This window comes from Panulirus ornatus, chromosome 29 (assembly GCF_036320965.1).
Source record: "Panulirus ornatus isolate Po-2019 chromosome 29, ASM3632096v1, whole genome shotgun sequence".
NCBI classification, from domain to species: Eukaryota; Metazoa; Arthropoda; class Malacostraca; order Decapoda; family Palinuridae; genus Panulirus; species Panulirus ornatus.
In genome coordinates, this window is record NC_092252.1 from 13,806,839 (window position 1) to 13,828,219 (window position 21,381).

Consider the following 21,381-nt stretch of genomic DNA (forward strand, 5'->3'; position numbering starts at 1 on the left):
AACCCATCACTCTCCTCTCTTCCTACTTGTACACATGCCTTACACCCTTAATAAAAACTTTTCTGCTTCTAGCAGCTTACCTCCCATGCCACATATTCTTAAGATCTTCTAAAAAGCATCTCTATCAACCTGATCATATGCCTTCTCCAGATCCATAAACGCTACATACAGATCCATGTTTTCTAAATAATTCTCATATATTGTTCAAAGTAAACATCTGATCCACACATCCTCCCCACCACATCTAAAAACAACATTGTTTCTCCCCAATCTGATGCTCTGTACATGCCTTGACCCTCTCAATCAATACCATCCCAGACAATTTCCCAGGAATACTCAACAAACTTATGCCTCTGTTGTTTGAACACTTACCTTTATCCTCATCGCCTCTGTACAATGGCAATATACATGCACTCCACCAATCCTCAAGCACTTCATAACTTGTACATACACAGAATATCCTTACCAACCAATCAACAACACAGTCACCCACTTTCTTAATAAATTCAACTGCAATACTATCCAAACCTGCCACCTTGCCAGATTTCATCTTCCCTAAGGCTTTCAACACCTCTCTCCACCAAACCACTCTCCCTGACTCTCTCACTTCACACAACATCCCGACCAAAACAACCTATATCTGCCACTCTATCATCAAACACATTCAACAAGTCTTCAAAATACTCCATATCCTCCTCACTTCATCACTACCTGCAAACACTTCCCCCTTTGCCCCCTTCACCAATATTCCCATTTGTTATCTTGTCTTATGCATGTTACTTACCTCCTTCCAAAACATCTTTTCATTCTCTCTAGTTTAATGATATCTCTCCTCAACTTTCATTTTCTTCTTTTTCAACCCTTGCACCTTCCTCTTGACCTCCTGCCACTTTCTCTTATACATCTCCCAGTCATTTGCTCTCCCAGTCACTTGCACTCCTTCTCTGCGAGTACTGTCCAAGCGCCTCTCTTTTCTCTTTCACTGACAACTTTACTTCATCCCATCACTCACTACCCTTTCTAATCTGCTCATCTCCCACTTTTCTCATGCCACATCAATTGGACTGAACCATGGAATGTGAAACATCTGGGGTAAACCATGGAAAAGTCTGTGGGGCCTGAATGTAGACAGGGAGCTGTAGTTTCAGTTCATTACACATGACAGCTAGCAGATGGATGAAAGAGTATGTGGCCTTTCTTCGCATGTTTCTTGGTGCTACCTCTGTTGCAGGGGGTGGCGATGCTGCTTCCTACAGGGCAGGGTGGTGCCAAGAAAGGATAAAGGTGAGCAAGTATGAGTATGTATGAGGACAATATGTGGTGTGAGGTGGTTTGATTAAGTATTGAAAGGGTAAGAGAGGTGTGAGGTAATATAAAGTGTGATTGAGAGAGCAGGGTGTGTTAAAATGGTTTGGAAATAAGGTAAGAATGTGTGAGGAAAGGTTAACAATGAGGATATATGCGTCAGAAGTGGAGGGTAAGGGGGAAACTAAATTGGAGAAGGAAGAATGGAGAAAAAAAGATTGAGTGATCCATGGGTTAAACTGAATTGAAACAATGTGGTGGACATGGGTCAACATTCTGTCAATTGACTGAAACAGTGCATGTGAAGTGGCTAGGGTACACCATGGAAAGGTTTGTGAGGCCTGGTTGTGGGAAGGGGCTGTGGTCTTGATGCACTGCACATAACAGTGAGAAAAAGCATGAGAGCGGATATGGTCTTCATCTGTTCCAGACGCTACCTCACTAGACTGGGGAAATGGTGATAAAGCATGAAAAAAATTGTCAATTTATCTAAATCTCAGATGTTTATTCCATTCAGGAACTCCCTCAAGAGGCTGACCCCAGCAAACGAGTCTTCATAACTAGTGAACACTAGTGCTGCTTCTTAGCTTTTCAGTGCCTCTCCCTTAACACGCCACTGGCAGAAAGAAACTAGCAAAGTGTTTCCAGAGGCTCCTACCTAATGTTCCTACTGACTTCTTCTACTTAATATTTCGTCTGACTATCTATATCTATCTGTATCTCTGATGTCTGCTTCCATCAGCAACTCCCTCAAGGGGGTGGTTACAGCAATAAAGTCTCCATAACTAGTGAACTCCTTCCAACTACTAGTACTTACTACTCTCAACTAAATGTTTCTAACACCTACATCTTACTAATGCTTCTGCCTAATGTTCCTTCCTACTAATGGTATCTACTACTCCTACCATTTTGCCAAAAGGCAGGGCTAGATCACAGTTCTCATCGCAGAAAAATCTACAATTACAGAGAATAAGTTGCACGAGTTAAGTGTTGCCAAGTGTTTTGCATGAGGAGAGACCATGTATGTGTAAAGAATACCAGCAGTCCACATGAGAGTGAGGTAGAAAGAAAACACAGCAATCTAGGTCAGAGGAGTGCAACTTGAAAATCACTGAAGTGCTGACTCACTACACAACCATCACTAACCCTCCCGATACCTAGATGGGTAGCACCAGTTACATACCTTCTTGGTTGTTGGCTGCCTAGTAACTACCACCTATTCTGTAAACAAAAAAATTTCTCTTAGCACTTTAATACAATACCTCTAATAAGGTGTCTCCAACAAGCCCTGCTAAGAGCTTATGTCCCTTTCTCTCCAACATTCGACAAGCATTTTCGGCTGCAAACATCGATGTGAAATCAAACATTGCGACATCTGGCTTCCCATAATGGTTCACAGCAAAATCTAAGTGAGGCAGCTGATAGTTTGTAGAAAAATCTGCAGCTTCACGTGCATAATCCAGGAGAGCATTGCGGTCCACATTACTAGGGTGAAGCAACTGCTGGGTGTCTGGGAGGTCCTATCAATAAAGAAAACAAGCATGTTATCAATCAAAGTAACCTCCTCAAACATCACAACACTAATTCTAATGATAAAATATGATTAAAATAAGGCAATACAAATTCAGATTTCATTTCAGGAAGAATACAGTAATAGAAATGCAATAAGAACAGTAACCTTTCTATGTTTAGCTATTACATTCTGCATGTTTTTCAAACAGCATCTCATGAATTATAAAAAAGCCAATCCTTTTTTCATACATGTAAAATAGTTCTCTCATACTTCCATGAATCTCTTCTTACCAAATCCTTCTTTTCAGTGAAAAAATGGAAAGGAAAACTAAAACTAATATTCAAGATATGCACAAAGACTGGAAAATGGCTTTAAAAAATTCATCCAAAGTGTGGAAAGGTTATGATGCCAGCAACAGATCTCATGCCAAGAAAAGAGATGAAAATCTGAATCAATGTGAGGTGCCTAGGGTGAAGAAATCAATAACTTTCCAAATACACGATATTAATCCTGGTTGAGTGAAAAGGCTTCCTAAGAGTTAGTCTTGAAATTTTATCTTCTGCCAACCGGACCAATACCTGACTTTGGAATGTCAATAAATTCTTTGGAAACCTTTATCAAATAGCAGATATCTTCACAATACTAACCTGTAAGAGAATTAAAATTTTATTTCATACACAAATGCCAATCTCACCTAAGCAAGGTATTATCAGTAACTAACAAAGGCCTCACTTATACACACCCACTCTTAAGCTGTCAAGTAAACTATGAAATAAAGTAAATGAAGCAAGGGAAATATGTAAAGAATGGGCTGGCATGTGCAGGAGACGTGTGGCATGCGGGAGGTGGAAGGTGGGCAGGTGAGTAAAGGTAGTAACTGATAGGATGAAAATGTAAATTTGCAAGTGCAAAAGAAAAGAGAGGTATGGGTGGTATGTACAAGAAAGGAGTGCAAATGATTGGGAGGTGTACATGAGAAAGCAGCACCAGGTCAAGAGGAAGCTGCAGAGGTTGAAAAAGAGGGGGAACAAAAGAATTGGGGTGAGCAAGTGTCAATAACTTTCAGGGAGAATAAGTTGTTGTTTTGGAAGGAGGTTAATAGTACGAAAAAACACAAGAATTAATGGGAACATCAGTGAAGAGTGCAAACAGGGAAGTGGTAACAGTTAATGAGGAGGTGAGAGGATGGAAAGAGTATTTTGAAGGATTGTTGAATATGTTAAATGACAGAGTGGCAGATGCAGGGCATCTGGATTGGAGAGGTATGCAAAGTGAGTGTCATGGAAAGTGGTTTGGTGAAGAAAGAAGTGGTGGTGAAAGCTGTGTGTACAATAAATGTGGTAAAGTAGCTGGAGAAAATGGTATAGCAGTTGAATTTATTTTGAAAAGGGCTGACTGTAATCTGATTGGTGAGGTGCCTGAGTATTGGTAGAATTCATTGACTATCTATATCTTATGATACTTGATCACTGTTTCCTGCATCAGTGGGGTAGCGCCAAGAAACAGATGAGGAAAGACCCATCCACTCATACACACACACACATATATGCTCATACACGTACATATACATATCAACATATTCACATATATAAACATTTATTATACTTCGTCGCTGTCTCCCAAGTCAGCAAGGCAGCGCAAGGAAATAGACGAAAGGATGGCCCAACCCACCCACATACATATGCATATACATAAACGCCCACACGTGCACATATACATACCTATACATTTCAACATATACATATACAGACATGCATATATACACATGTACATATTCATACATGCTGCCTTCATCCATTCCCACCACCACCCTCCCACACATGAAATGGCACACCCCTCCCCCAGCGTGCATGTGAGGTAGCGCTGGGAAAAGACAACAAAGGCCACATTCATTCGCACTAAGTCTCTAGCTGTTATGTGCAATGCACCGAAACCACAGGTTCCTTTCTACATCCAGGCCCCACAAAATTTTCCATGGTTTACCCCAGACACTTCACATGCCCTGGTTCAATCCATTGGCAGCACGTCAACCCAGGTACATATAAACATATATACATAGACACATACATATAAACACATTTACATACTCATACTTGCTTGCCTTCATCCACTCCCTACCCTACAGGAAACAGCATCACCATCCAATATGTCAGTGAGGTAGCACCAGGAAAACAGACAAAAAAGGCCACACTCTATCAGAGTCTCTAGCTGTCATATGTAATGCAATGAAACCACAGCTCCCTATCCATATCCAGGTCCTACAGACCTTTCCATGGTTTACTTCAGATGTTTCATGTGCCCTGGTTCAGTCCACTGACAGCACGTCAACTCCGGTATACCATATCATTCCGCTTCACTGCACGCCTCTTACCCTCTTGCATGTCCAGGCCTCGATCACCCGTAATCTTTTACCACACATCCCTCTTACCCTTTCATTACTTACTCGATCAAACCACCTCACACCCCATACTATCCTCATACATTTTAATTTAAAAAATCCACCGTCTTCCTTAAAACCCTATTTATAGCCCATGCCTTACAACCATATACTTCTTTCTTTCTTTCATACTATTCGCCATTTCCCGCATTAGCAAGGTAGCATTAAGAACAGAGGACTGGGCCTCTGAGGGAATATCCTCACCTGGCCTCGTTCTCTGTTCCTTCTTTTGGAAAATCAAAAAAAAAAAACGAGAGGGGAGGATTTCCAGCCCCCCGCTCCCTCCCCTTTTAGTCGCCTTCTACGACACGCAGGGAATACGTGGGAAGTATTCTTTCTCCCCTATCCCCAGGGATATATACTATAGTTGGAAATACTATTCCTCCAAACATGCCCATTTCTGCTCTCTGAGATAATGTTTACCAAGGATATTTGATTTGTTTATGAATGAGGCGGTGTGGGGGGTAAATGCAAGGGTCTTAGAAAGTCGAGTGAGTACTCAGTCTGTAGGGGGTAAAGGGGCCTGGGAAGTGAGTTATTTGCTGATGGCAACTCCGGTGGCAGGTTTGAGAGAGAAACTGCAGAAGTTTGTGACTGAGTTTGGGAGTGTGTGTGTGTGTGTGTGTGTGTGTGTGTGTGTGTGTATGTATGTATGTATGTATGTATGTATGTATGTATGTATGTATGTATGTATGTATGTATGTATGTATGTATGTGTGTGTGTGTGTGTGTGTGTGTGTGTGTGTGTGTGTGTGTGTGTGTGTGTGTGAAGGGAGGAAACTGAGTAAATGTGAATAATAGCAAGGTTATCAGGTTTAGCAGGACTTAGGGAAGAGATTAGGTGAAGTGTGAGTGTGAATCCAGAAAATTTGGAAAGAGCAAAGAGTTCTAGATAGCTGAGAGTGGACATGCCAGAGAATGGAAACATGAAGGCTGAGTTGTTATAAGGTGGGTGAGGGGGTAAAGGTTCTGGGAGCACTGTGGAATATATGAAAAGAGAGGTTTGGGGATGAGAGCTCTGGTTTTTGTGCATAATACAAGAAAGCTAGAGATCAGATATGAGCAAATGAAGCTATTTCTTCAACTGTTCCTGGTGCTGTCTTGCAAACACATCCAATAGAAAACATACAAAATCAAAGTTTAGTCACACACTTCTGCTATGCATGATGCATCAATTTTTTTTTCTTTTGTAAATATTCAAAATCTGCACAAATTTTTCACTGTATATATTTCTACATTTCTAATGATTTCAGTTTTGTATGAGCTTGCTTACTTCAGCTTAAACTTAAAACAAAAAAAATTCAATCATAAATCCTGACTCCACACATTCTGCTAATCCATTAAAGGATCTCCACAGTAATGATGGAAATCTGTCACAATGTGTTCCAAAGAGATCTCTATGTATACAAGTTAGATCAATTTGATATCAAAACTTACTAAGAGTACATCAAAACATTAAAGAGAAACATTTCTAGCAACTTACATTTAGTATCACACCTTTGTCGATAAGGGAATGTTTTTTAGCAGTCATAACGAAGTAATGGGTTTCATCCTTATAATAAACTATATTTTCTAGATCAATCCCTGTTGCTGCATAGAGCTCCTTAAAGAATTTTTGGTTAAAGATGAATGCAACACCACTTATTTCCTGTGAAATAAAACAAAAATATAGGCTCGTTGTATAATATGAACTATAAATTGAATAAGAGATGTAAATCATTGTAAAACATATGCCCATAATTCAATACATCATTAGATACAAATTAATGAATAACATATGCCTAACATCATTTAAGTTATGAGAGAGAAAATATCATTCCACATCTGTTCAATTCTGGCAAACAAAATAAGAAGTATCGGCAATTCACAAGGCTAGAGTGCATGACAGTTTCAAGTGATTCTAGAAAGCAGGATTAAAATGCACAAAACATCTTCACTGGTACTTAGATGCATCCTTCTGTTCTGATACACTTAATACAATAATACAGCCATGGATTTTTTCTTATAATTTTGCCATTGTGCAATCCAAGTTAAAAAATTAATAAAAGGGAGTGGTAATGACCATCTATGTTATAAAACCTGTATGAATTCTACCTGACTACTTTATAAACTGTTGATATTTGCATTTCTAGAAGGGTGCTCATATGACCTGAGCTCAAAATTACCTAACTTGAAATTCTAGCATTACACTATACTGGGATAGACCAAATCAACCAGAAGGAATCCCATCATGAGCCAAAATATTTCTCCTTAGGCAAGAATAAAAGACCATAAGTAAACATCATTACAACAAAATTTGGATACAAAATAAACAACCATTTTACTAATAATTTCTTAAGAGCACTTATAAGAATATCAACAAAAAGGCAGAGATTAGTTTTCCTTGACTATAAAACAAATACCTCCCAAAAAGGTGTGGGAATTCACATGTGCTACCCTCCTGGCCAAAATATATTCAGAGATCTCAAAATATGAAAGTGGTGCTGCTGACTATTTGGAAGGACATACTGTTCTTGGCACTGTTAAATAACTCTTTGTCAAGAGGTAAATGACAAATACATATTTTGTTTTTGCCATTCATTTTTTGTTCTGTGGAATTTATCTTTCCGCCTCACTAACATGTGGACTACCGGCGTTCTATCCACAAACACACAATTTCTCCTTGTCATATGTAACACTTGACAACACCTAACTCAGGCAGGTCATTCTTCATAACTCATATATTTTCCTGTGGTGAGCACTATGTGCTAGCCCTGCCTTTTGGCAAAATGGTAGGGGCAGTAGATAGAAGTAGTAGGTTGGAACATATAAGCAGGATTATTAGGCAGAAACATTAGGAAGAAGTAGTAGGTATGAGCATTAGACAGAAGTAGTCATAAGATACATTAGGTAAGAGCTTCTGCAGACACTGCACTAAACTTGCCTTCTGCCAGTGGCCTGTTAAAGATGAGGCACTAAAGGATAAGAAGTGGCACTGGAGCTCTTTCGTTATGGACACTCTGTTGCCGTGGTCACCCTTCTGAGGTTGTTCCAATTGGAACAGGCATCGGATATATACGACAGATGAGCCAAAATATATCTTCTAGGCAAGAACAGAAAAAGACCAGAAGTAAACATCATTATGACAAAATCTGGAAACAGTTTGAGTGGGGTCAGTGGAGACAGTGCAGGGAGTGGCTACCATGACGTGGCTATCCAATGAGTACAGGTCAGGTTTTGAAAAGGGTTAAGAAGATTACAAATAAAGCATCAGCAGGGTTCTCATGTCTCTCGTGTTTGTTCTGCAGAAATGTAACACAAAGTCAATTATCAAAATGAATGAGGAATAATTCTAAAATTACCTCATGTCAAACCAACTTGGAAGCAGGATTATCTCATAATGGAACAGGAAGCCTAATGTTCAGCAAAAGTTTTCAATTCTCAGACTGCAGCAATGAACAAATGCCAGATAGCCTAGACCTTACATGAAAACTAAAAGCCCTGAAGAGTCAGACGAATATGAAACAACTTCAGCTAAGCATTCAGTCTCACTATCACAAGAACCTTTGTTTATAGGTGAAGTAGAATTTGTAAATGTGGCAGCTTTTCTATAGCATGCCCAATATTTGTGTGATGGATGACTATCCACCTGAATGAACTGGGTGCTGCATTATTTTAGCAAACTCACAGCCTTAAAAGTGTGATATGGTAAAAAAAAAATGCATCTCATTTGGATCAGGCCTGCCCCCTCCATATGTACTTCTTGCAAGAAGTCTCAGTCATATAAAAAAAACATTTCTGAGAGAGAGAGAGAGAGAGAGAGAGAGAGAGAGAGAGAGAGAGAGAGAGAGAGAGAGAGAGAGAGAGAGAGAGAGAGAGAGAGAGAGAGAGAGAGAGAGAGAGAGAGAGACTTCCTTGCTGAGTACACAATTCCTGGTACACTCTATCTACCTGAGATTGGGGAAAGGAAGTAGGCAGTGGTGCTTCTGCATCCAAATAAAGCTTATCATAATCTTATGCTGGAAAATAATGTAGATGCTATTAAGCACACATCTATGTCAGCAGAAATCAAAAATGAAAGTCAGAGGAAAATAACAACTGGATTAGTTCACAGGTCCCTGGCACTGACATCAGATGTAGACATGAGATTTATGTCCAGTTATAAGAAATTTGTAATGAACATGATCAAAGGAGGAGCTTTTACCATATTCTGAGTGGATAGAATGTAAAGAATGTTTCAGGAAACTCTTGGTGCTGGCTAAACATAAGCTTGCTCAACAGTGCTGTAATAATTCACTTGAAAATCTACTGAACAAAAACATATTACATTTAGTTTTAGCAACAAATGAACATCTTATCTAAAACAAAGCTTGGGAAAAGTTTAGTACAACTGATCACCAAATATCACATTTGACTTAGTTTCAACTTTTCTTGTAATCCTTACTAACATCACAGAAAAAAATTGCAGACTTTACACTTGCAAATTCTAAAGATCTTTATAAAGCCCCTGACAAGTTAATCTAAAATGAAAGTCCCACTGAAAACGACATGGATGTCTCTTGCAGCATATCATTCAAAGTAGTACCTATCTAAAAGTACTTGTTTGGTGAGTGCAGCTGTTTTCTTAGACCACCACTCCACTCATAAATATTTCTTGTTCAATGATGCTGCTGCATTTTTTCTTGTTACTCAGCAGATGTATCTTCCTTTTCAGGGTTAATTATGGCATTGTGTTCATAAGTAAGTATACACTTATTCTGAATGCTTCTGTGGTCAATGCATGCAAATGTCTTGTTCTGATAATGTTTCAAATACGAAATCAATCTTCCTCACTGAGCATTCGCATATTTTCATTTTGGTACCTTTTTACTACATTTCCACACTTTGCTTCTGGAAGTTAAATCAAAATTTTGAAGACTGATGTGCCCAAAGCCAAGCAATGGGTATGGTGTTGGAAAAAGCAAAAACTCCTCTGAAATGGAAATGTGGATGTACATATTCTTGTTTAACTGTGCATAAACAGCAACATGAACTTCCAGCTGTTTCAAACATGCTTTTATTAAACTCCTCTACTAATGACTCAACTTAATCATATATTACCTGAACTCTAGCTTCTGCCTCAGTTCGTTTATTTATGAAATTTGCTGTTATGGCAATAGCTAGTTTACCACGAAATTCCTTTCTCCTGAAGCCATGAAGTGTGTTCCTCTTTCCATCTGCTCCAAGCAACACATCAAATTCATACTGATTAGCAGGATGGTCCGGTGGACTCAGTCTAACTCGCCAACCAATCTCTGAATTGAGAAAAAATTGTCATTAAACTCTAAACATATATCTTTCTTATCAAAATGTTTAGTCAGATATTAGGACACAAGAAGTATGACTTCATTAAACATGGGGAGGAAAGAGAATATCCATAGCAGAGGTTTAGAATTATGCCAGCTAAGGTCTCTGCATAATGAATTCTCATTAATAACACATGGAAAGCAACTTAAGTTGCACAGTACAAGATGAAAGGTTTTGAACTATGTTATCTCTTAAAGCGGGAAAACAAGTCACGTAAGAAAAATGATTTTGAAGAATGTGAGATAATGGATACTTTCTGATGGATTCAATGAAGAGTAATGCAAGAAAGACAGTCTTGAAAAATAAAAGAAAATTCTGAGCTCACACAAGATTTGATGGCATACTTGAAAGTTTATAACTAAAATCAGCTCACATCACACCCAAAGAACCAAGATTTCAGTCACAATAAAAATCTCCCAAAGAATATAAATGAGCAGTTAACCTCCCTACAGATAAGCAATCGCCATCTGCTAACAGCAGATCTATAATGTCAGCAAAACTTCACCATCATGACTCTTGCCACTGTGATGGTTTCATCCCACCTGATGTACACTACAACTGACCATCAGATACCAAAATATTTCACCTAAAAATATTCAGCCAGTGATTGTTGTGAGTGCACTTTTTTATGTGGTTTGCAGCTTTCTTATATTTGCTTTTGAGAGGGTGAAAGACCAGACAGGCGAGGCATAGTTCAAAGTGAAGTAGAGGACTGGTTTTCTTGAGGGAAAGTGACTGCCTGCATAAGATGACTGTAGGATGTAAATTGGATTCATGACTGTAGGGTGTAAATTGGATTCATGTCTGTCTAGGGTTAAAAGAGTGACTGAAAACTTCTGTGGAGATGCTGAAATTCAGTTCTGGGTGAGCCACTGTTTAATGGAGTGCTGCATGTTTGTTGCTTCAAATGTGATTGAGAGGTTATCTGCATATTGAAGGGCTTTCACGTTGAGGTCTGCCTGAGGTACTGAGAGGTCGTGTAGGAAGAGACTGGAGAGAGAAATGGAACTGCTCCTTAGGAAACTCATGTTGACATACATATACGTTTAAAATCCTAAATCAATAATCAACAACACAGCTTAGATTTCATTTCATTAATACTACCCAAGAAGGGTCAAATAAAACCTTCGAATTCTACCTAGAACCATATGAGTTCTATAAGAGTAACTAGGAGCTGGGAATAGAAGCTCAATCCACTACATATTAAGCTTTCAGCAGAGATGAAACTTTTGTAAAACTAAATTAGAATATAAAGCTGACTGCAACTGCAATGTTTGCAAGAAGTCATTAATATATGTGTAATGATTCAGAAGCAAGATGATTTCCAAACATGAACATTATGATCAAACCAAAGACCAAAACTGATGAGTAAGGCATGCTAATGACTGTCTCTTGCTCTAACATGAAAGAAGAATGTAACATGAGGTTACAACAGCTTATTCTCATTACTTGCACTAAAGACCCCTCCCCTCCAGCTATACCTGGATGGACAATACTGGTGACATACTACTTCGTGGTAACAAATAACATCAAATGTTTGTCTACTGTAAATGGGTTAATGCACAATCATGAAAAGGCATGCAATCATTACCAATGCCACTTGACTAGAGCCTACAATTACAGTGGAGGAGTAGATCATCAAAAAAACACCAAATCTATGAAGAAGCATGAAATGCCTGCATACAGACATCAGATACATGATAGACTGCAAAACTCAAGCAAACATTGGAAAGTTACTCATAATGAAAAAAAAGAGTAGGTTCCCTTTATATAACCAAAGGGAAGATAAACAAAAGATGGGATATACATTTAAGAAAACCAGATGATGCAAAGTTCTAAACTGCCCTCTACATGTAGCAGACTCAGCATAGGATATGCACCCATCAGAACTTATCAATATAGATCCAATACAGACAAATGGATCATCTAAAGTGAATAATAAGCCAAAAAATTATCACTAACTTTCACTTTGATCCTCAGGTGGTTCAACTAGTTCCTCAAAGGACACGCATTCGAACACTTCAACACCCAACAGCAGGGCCACCTTCAGCAAAATGCACTGAAGTTGTCGGATGCCTAGAATGGGGTACAAGTGAAATACATTAGAATATTAAAGTGCTTTAGAAGGATGTATAAAGAGGTTAGCTGCTTCCTGAAAAAGGTGTCAGATAAGAAAGATATGAAGTGAGCTGAGAGTTGAGAAAAAAAAATATTTTGAACTGGTCTAGTTAGGGATGATACAAGAAATGGAGTTCTAAGGAGAAAAGAACAAAACATAATGAAGACATTAAAAAAGTGGTGAAAAGAGCAATGATGTAACAGTAAAGTGTTAAAATTTTGTGGAAAAAGTGGTGAGAGTGAATAGTGGAAGCAAACCAAGAAATGAATAGACAGAGAATATATGCAGATGGATGAGAGCAAACGTTGCCTGTCTTCATCTGTTCCTGATACTATGTCATTACATGAGAAACAGCAGACAAGTAAGAAAGAGAAAAAAAGATATTCATACTTAGGTAAATGCAATGTATGTTATACAATTTACAGGTAAAAGGATATACAATAAATTCATGAATTACATGGGGACACAAGTCTTTTTAGCACATGAGCTCATGTGTATGGTAGAAATGTGAATGTTATCTCCAAAATCAGGGGGCTCTGGTTTTGGTGCATTATACATGACAGATAGAGAGTGGATGTGTGAATGAGACTGTTCCTGACATCATCATGGAAAGGTAAACCATGGAAAGGTCAGTGGGGCCTGAATGTCAATAGGAAGCTTTGGTTTTGGTGCATTACACTTGACAGCAAGAGACTGAGTGTTAAAAAATGTGGCCTTTTTTGTCTGTTTTCCTGGCGCTATCTCACTGAAGCAGGGGGTAGTGATGATGTTTCCTGTCGGGAGGGGTAACGCCTGGAATGGATGAAGCATGAAAATGTACATGTGTATGTATGTATATGTCTATGCGTATATATATATTTTTCATATTATTTATTATACTTTGTCGCTGTCTCCCGCGTTAGCAAGGAAGCGCAAGGAAACAGACGAAAGAAAGGCCCAAATACACATGTATACACATAAACGCCCACACAGATATATACATACCTATCCATTTCAACATATACATACAGACATATACATATATACACATGTACATAGTCATACTTGCTGCTTTCATCCATTCCCGTAGCCACCCCACCACACATGAAATGGCACCACCCTCCACCCGCGCACATGCAAGGTAGCGCTAGGAAAAGAAAACAAAGGCTACATTCGTTCATACTCAGTCTCTAGCTGTCATGCGCAATGCACCAAAACCACAGCTCCCTTTCCACATCCAGGCACCACAAAACTTTCCATGGTTTACCCCAGACGCTTCACATGCCCTCGTTCAATCCATTCACAGCACGTCAACTCCGATATACTACATCCTTCCAATTCAGTCTATTCCTTGCAATTCTTTCACCCTCCTGTATGTTCAGGCACCGATCACTCAAAATCTTTTTCACTCCATCCTTCCATCTCCAATATGGTCTCCCACTTTTTGTTCCCTCCACCTCTGACACATATATCCTCTCTGTCAATCTTTCCTCACTCACTCTCTCCATGTAACCAAACCATTTCAATACAACCTCTTCTGCTCTCTCAACCACACTCTTTATTTCCACACATCTCTCTTACCTTTTCATTAAACCACCTCACACCATATATTTTCCTCAAACATCTCATTTCCAAAACATCCACCCTCCTACGCACAACCCTATCTATAGCCCATGCCTCGCAACCATATAACATTGTTGGAACCAATATTCCTTCAAACATACCCATTTTTGCACTCCAAGATAATGTTCTCAGCCTTCCACACATTCTTCAACTTTCCCAGGACCTTCACTCCTCCCACACCCTGTTACTCAATACTGCTTCCATGGTTCCATCCGCTGCTAAATCCGCTCCCAGATATCTAAAACACTTCACTTCCTCTAATTTTTCTCCATTTAAACTTACATCTCAATCAACATGTCCCTCAACCTGACTGAACCAAATAACCTTGCTCTTATTTACATTTACTCTCAACTTTCTCCTTTCCCACACTATTCCAAACTCAGCCACTAACTTCTGTATTCTCTCACATGAATCAGCCACTAGAGCTGTATCATCAACTGACTTGCTTCCCAGGCCCTCTCATCCCTAACAGACTTCATACTTGCCCCACTCTCCAAAACTCTTGCATTTACCTCCCTAACCACCCCGACCATAAACAAACCAAACAACCATAGGGACATTACACACCCCTGCCACAAACCGACATTCACTGGGAACTAATCACCCTCCTCTCTTCCTACTCGTACACAAGCCTTACATCCTTGGTAAAAACTTTTCACTGCTTCTAGCAACTTACCTCCCACACCATACACTTTTAAAACTTTCCACAAAGCATCTCTATCAACCCTAACATATGCCTTCTCCAGATCCATAAATACTACACACAAATCCATCTGTTTTTCTAAGTATTTGTCACATACATTCTTCAAAGCAAACACCTGATCCACACATCCTCTATCACTTCTGAAACAACACTGCTCTTCCCCAGTCTGATGCTCTGTATATGCCTTCACCCTCTCAAATCAATACTCTCCTATATAATTTCCCAGGAATACTCAACAAACTTATGCCTCTGTAGTTTGAACATTCAACTTTATCCCCTTTGACTTTGTACAAATGCACTATGCAAGCTTTACGCCAATCCTCAGGCATTTCACCATGGTCCGTCCATACATACATTGAATATCCTTACCAACCAATCAACAACACAGTCCCCCACCCCATTTTTAATAAATTCCACTGCAATACTATCCAAACCTGCTGCCTTCCCATATTTCATTTTCTACAAAGTTTTCACTACCTCTTCTCTCTTTACTAAACCATTCTCCCCGACCCTCTCACTTTGCACACCACCCCGACCAAAACACTCTATACCTGCCACTCTATCATCAAACACATTCAACAAACCTTCAAAATACTCACTCCATCTCCTCACTTTACTACCTGTTATTACCTTCCCACTTGCCCCCTTCACTGATATTCCTATTTGTTCTCTTGTCTTACACACATTATCTACTCCTTCCAAAAACATTTTCTATTCTCCCTAAAATTTAATGATACTCTCACATCCCAACACTCATTTGCTCTCTTTTTCAACCCTTGCACCTTTCTCTTGACCTCCTGCCACTTTCTCTTATACATCACCCAGTTATTTGCACTATTTCCCTGCAAGTATTGCCCAAATGCCTCCCTTTTCTCTTTCACTAACAACCTTACTTCTTCATCCCATCACTCACTACTCTTTCTAATCTCTCCACCTCCTATCTTTCTCATGCTGCTTGTATCTTTCGCACAAGCCATCACATATAATAATGTATTTTTTCATACTATTCACCATTTCCCGCATTAGCAAGGTAGCATTAAGAACAGAGGACTGAGCCTTTGATTGAATATCCTCACTTGGCCCCCATCTCTGTTCCTTCTTTTGGAAAATCAAAAACAAGAGGGGATTACATACAAAGCACCAGGGGAACCAAGGAAAGGTTTGTACAGCCGGATTGTGGATGGAGGCTGGGGTTTTGGTATATCATACATAGACAGCTAAAGAATGGACATGAGCAGATGAAGCTTTTTCTTCATCTGTTCATGGCACTACCTCGTTAACATCAGAAACATAAACAAAAGCAAAAAACTATATTATTATCATTAATATCAGCATTACATCAACATCATGTTACCCCAGGACCCCTTCTCCAGGGGATTCTGAGGCTTCAAGAAAACAGTGAATTCAGTTACAAAAACAGGATGTACTCCTTTCAAGGAAGTAGTTCTCTGATGAGATTGTACTCTGTTTAGTTAATTGATGATGATAAAGCCTTATTAAAGGTGATTCTTCATTCATGGTGTAATTCAAAGTGCTTTGAGTCTGGTAACACCTATCATTTAAGTGCTTTGAGTCTGGTAACACCTATCATTGTGTAGATACAGATACATAGAACACTTACTGATGTGATCAATAGCTCCTGCACAAAATTTTCCATAAAATTTCTTTGCCCCTAGCTGCTTCAGGTCTGAGATGACAAATGGCCACAGATGGAGAACATTATTCCGAGAAAATCGATCTCTCTTCTCCACCACCACAACTTTAGCACCTAACAGCTGAGCTTCTATTGCTGATCGTAAGCCACAAGGTCCAGCCCCAATGATCAAGACCTGTAGAGATTCAATCCATCATATATAACTTATGGTACATAAATAGCATACATAAAAAGGATGTCTGCCAAAAGAAGACTTTAATTATAATATAACGCAGGGAAATTATGGTAGGTAGCAGGTGGTAAGCAGCCATCGATACTACCTGCCTGCCTGGGTATCAGAAGAGTTAGTGATGGCTGAAAAGTAAGCCAGCACTTCAGTGGTTCTTAAGCTGCACTCCTCTGACCTAGATAGCTGTCTTTTTTATGCCTCCACCACTAGCATTCTGTCTACAAACATATAACCTCTTCTTGTAACACACAGTACCTGACAGCACTCAAATCACACAGCTCATTTTTCATAACTTCAGATTTTCCTGCAATGAGCACAACATGCGAACCCTGCCTTTAGGCAAAATGATTGGAACAATACATAGAAGAAGTAGACAGGAACATCAGAAAATAGCATTAAGTAGTAGTCATAGGTACGAACATTTAGTGTGAGCATAACATAGAAGTAGTAGGTTGGAATATTAGGTAAAAGTAGTTGGTAGGATCATTACCTAGGAGCCTCTGGACACTGCACTGGAGTTGCCCTTTGTTAAGAGTGAAGCAATAAAAGGTTAAGAAGAAGTACTTGAGTTCACCAGTTATGGAAATTCTTTTGCCATGGCCAACCCCTTGAGGGAATTCCCAAAGGGAACGACATCAGGGATACAAACAGAAATTATGCAAATGTCTAAATAAATTTCCCAGTCTATAAGTAAATATATGGGTCTGGCATTTTAACTTCAAATACAAGTTAGGTGTTACAAACCAAAACCATTATAAAATGATGTCTTTCTATGATCTGGCTGTAGGAGCTGGTTACTGACACAATAATTTCAAAAAAATTTCCATGTCTCTAATAGAGTGTCAACCATTCATTATAAGTTGTCAACTATAGTGAAATTTTTGTGATGCTCATGGTCTTCCCCCCTAAACCTTGTCCTTCCCCAATAAGGGGATAAAAAATCCTTTAAATATGATCCGTTCAACCCTTCCATACACCTAACCAACTATGCAGAGGAAACTTATTTTTCTTGTACTTTTATCAACTGTAATCCCCTTTAATCCAGTCATCATGTACTTGACCACTTTCTCACACTTCCATATATACTTCACAGATCTACTCTACAGCAAATTTCTCTTTTGCTATTTGTCACATTCACAAATCCATCAACAAATCCAGCTCTTCCATTTGTTAAAGGCTTTAGTGATCTGCATCCATTGGTAGTCTCCCCTCCCCTATATTTATTAGTTTTCTTCCCTTCCTCTACTCCTATTACACCAACAGACATGTCTGCTTCAGCACCATTAACCCTACACACCTCTTTAAAATGCTCTCTCCATCTATCAAAAACTTTTTTCTTTCCTCTTGCAATACCTCAGACTTTCCCCTTACATTCTTGCTCCTTACACATAACCTCTCATTTCATTTTACGTCTTTCCATAAATGTCTTATTTTTCTGTAAAGCCTCATTATCTATTATTCTCCAAAGATCTTAATCATTCTTTTTGCTCATATACACTATCCTTTTAAGTCTAGTATATAGGTCTTTATATACACTGTCCACTTTTTGACCTTCACTCATGACTATTCTGAAGATTCAGTTGCTCTTCCTAAACTCACTTTATCTCCTGCACTAACTTTCTTTAAGGTAATTTTCATTACACCATGCTGTACTTCATACATACTCTACTTCTGCAGGGCCACATACAACCCTGGTTGCTTCTAATATTTCACTCTAAGCCTTTTCAGTCCCATATATACATCACACACTTAGGACCAGACTCCTACACTCTAATATTTCCTGATCCATTTCAAATCTCCTTGAGCATCTATGTTTGCAGGTGCCATATGTCATCAGCAGTAACAATTCATCCTCAGGAACTTTACAGCTGTCACATATCCTATAAACACCATGGCTTAAGGAAACTCATATGAGCACTTATCTCATATCTGAAAGAGAAGATACCACTGTGTTTAGCACCTGCCAAGGTAACTGTGGTGACAAGGAAAAAAATAAGATACAGTTTTGATGGAAAGTTGTGATTTGGAGGAATACAATGATTATGATATTTCATTTGGGTCCCAAAAAGACAGTCACATGGTGGAAAAGGGCCAGATAAAGCCTGATAAAGAATCATGCAGCTAAGAAAACTGAAAATATTAAAGTTGCTACTGATTTTCTCCTGGCATTGAACTATATCTCTGATGCCAATCCCCTCCAAAAACTTCCATCAAGGGGGGATGGCAAAAAAAAAAGTCTCCACTTATATAACCCTACATATATGCCTCCCTCACAAGCAACAGTTCACACATTTTCACACCACCAAATTTTCTTCTAAGTCTACTGAAGAACCTACTTCTATCCTTCCTGCTATGCTAATTATATCTAATTTTGATAAATGTTTTGTGGTTAAAGGGCACAGAGCCTCAACTTTCATACATACCTAATGAAACCCCACATTACAGGAATAGCTAAGTCTGCCTCTTAAGAAACTGGGTGTCCTGTTTAGAAGTCCAAACTCCTCCTCTAAACAATTGCTCTGTTTATACAAGGGAGTGCTATGTCCTTGTATGGAGTATTGCTCTCACATTTGGGGTGATTCTAGCTCTGCATACTTACTTGACAGTCGAGTCAAAAGTGGTCTGCTTTATAAATTGATCCAGGCGAACTTCTAAACTTGCACCCCTTACCCAGTGTTGGTTCACTTTTCCTCTTATATAAGTATTACATTGCTTTTTGCTCCCAAGAACTAGCTGCTTAAGTGCCCACACCACTAGGTAGACTGCACAATACTCGGCAACTGTTGCATCACATAATTATTATGTGGCCATCAGCAACTCAAGGGTAGACCGTTTTGATACCTGCTTCCTTCCTTACACGTTAAAGCTTTGGAATTCTCTACTTTCTCATGTCTTTCCCAATAACTATGACCAGGTACATCTCAAAAGACAAGTTTTTCACTTCCTCCAAAATTTGTAGATACTTTCCCTTGTATAAAAGAAAGAGACAGGAGGTCAAGAGAAAGGTGCAAGAGGTGAAAAAAAGGGCAAATGAGAGTTGGGGTGAGAGACTATCAGTAAATTTTAGGGAGAATAAAAAGATGTTCTGGAAGGAGGTAAATAGGGTGCGTAAGACAAGGGAGCAAATGGGAACTTCAGTGAAGGGCGTAAATGGGGAGGTGATAACAAGTAGTGGTGATGTGAGAAGGAGATGGAATGAGTATTTTGAAGGTTTGTTGAATGTGTCTGATGACAGAGTGGCAGATATAGGGTGTTTTGGTCGTGGTGGTGTGCAAAGTGAGAGGGTTAGGGAAAATGATTTGGTAAACAGAGAAGAGGTAGTAAAAGCTTTGCGGAAGATGAAAGCCGGCAAGGCAGCAGGTTTGGATGGTATTGCAGTGGAATTTATTAAAAAAGGGGGTGACTGTATTGTTGACTGGTTGGTAAGGTTATTTAATGTATGTATGACTCATGGTGAGGTGCCTGAGGATTGGCGGAATGCGTGCATAGTGCCATTGTACAAAGGCAAAGGGGATAAGAGTGAGTGCTCAAATTACAGAGGTATAAGTTTGTTGAGTATTCCTGGTAAACTATATGGGAGGGTATTGATTGAGAGGGTGAAGGCATGTACAGAGCATCAGATTGGGGAAGAGCAGTGCGGTTTCAGAAGTGGTAGAGGATGTGTGGATCAGGTGTTTGCTTTGAAGAATGTATGTGAGAAATACTTAGAAAAGCAAATGGATTTGTATGTAGCATTTATGGATCTGGAGAAGGCATATGATAGAGTTGATAGAGATGCTCTGTGGAAGGTATTAAGAATATATGGTGTGGGAGGCAAGTTGTTAGAAGCAGTGAAAAGTTTTTATCGAGGATGTAAGGCATGTGTACGTGTAGGAAGAGAGGAAAGTGGTTGGTTCTCAGTGAATGTAGGTTTGCGGCAGGGGTGTGTGATGTCTCCATGGTTGTTTAATTTGTTTATGGATGGGGTTGTTAGGGAGGTAAATGCAAGAGTCCTGGAAAGAGGGGCAAGTATGAAGTCTGTTGGGGATGAGAGAGCTTGGGAAGTGAGTCAGTTGTTGTTCGCTGATGATACAGCGCTGGTGGCTGATTCATGTGAGAAACTGCAGAAGCTGGTGACTGAGTTTGGTAAAGTGTGTGGAAGAAGAAAGTTAAGAGTAAATGTGAATAAGAGCAAGGTTATTAGGTACAGTAGGGTTGAGGGTCAAGTCAATTGGGAGGTGAGTTTGAATGGAGAAAAACTGGAGGAAGTGAAGTGTTTTAGATATCTGGGAGTGGATCTGTCAGCGGATGGAACCATGGAAGCGGAAGTGGATCATAGGGTGGGGGAGGGGGCGAAAATTTTGGGAGCCTTGAAAAATGTGTGGAAGTCGAGAACATTATCTCGGAAAGCAAAAATGGGTATGTTTGAAGGAATAGTGGTTCCAACAATGTTGTATGGTTGCGAGGCGTGGGCTATGGATAGAGTTGTGCGCAGGAGGATGGATGTGCTGGAAA

At 39.4% G+C, this 21,381-nt stretch overlaps 1 protein-coding gene across 2 annotated transcripts in view; it reads right to left on the reverse strand.

Moving 5' to 3' along the window:
* The window catches only part of Mical (Molecule interacting with CasL), a 305,178-nt gene that overhangs the window by 144,739 nt on the left and 139,058 nt on the right, over positions 1–21,381 (reverse strand). For both annotated transcript variants that reach the window (XM_071679258.1, XM_071679257.1), the window contains exons 6-10: positions 16,626–16,833; positions 12,543–12,656; positions 10,335–10,528; positions 6,739–6,903; positions 2,568–2,825 (exon numbers count right to left, since the gene is read on the reverse strand). In XM_071679258.1, the coding sequence (XP_071535359.1) occupies positions 2,568–2,825; positions 6,739–6,903; positions 10,335–10,528; positions 12,543–12,656; positions 16,626–16,833 (939 nt within the window). The remainder of the gene's footprint in view (positions 1–2,567; positions 2,826–6,738; positions 6,904–10,334; positions 10,529–12,542; positions 12,657–16,625; positions 16,834–21,381) is intronic.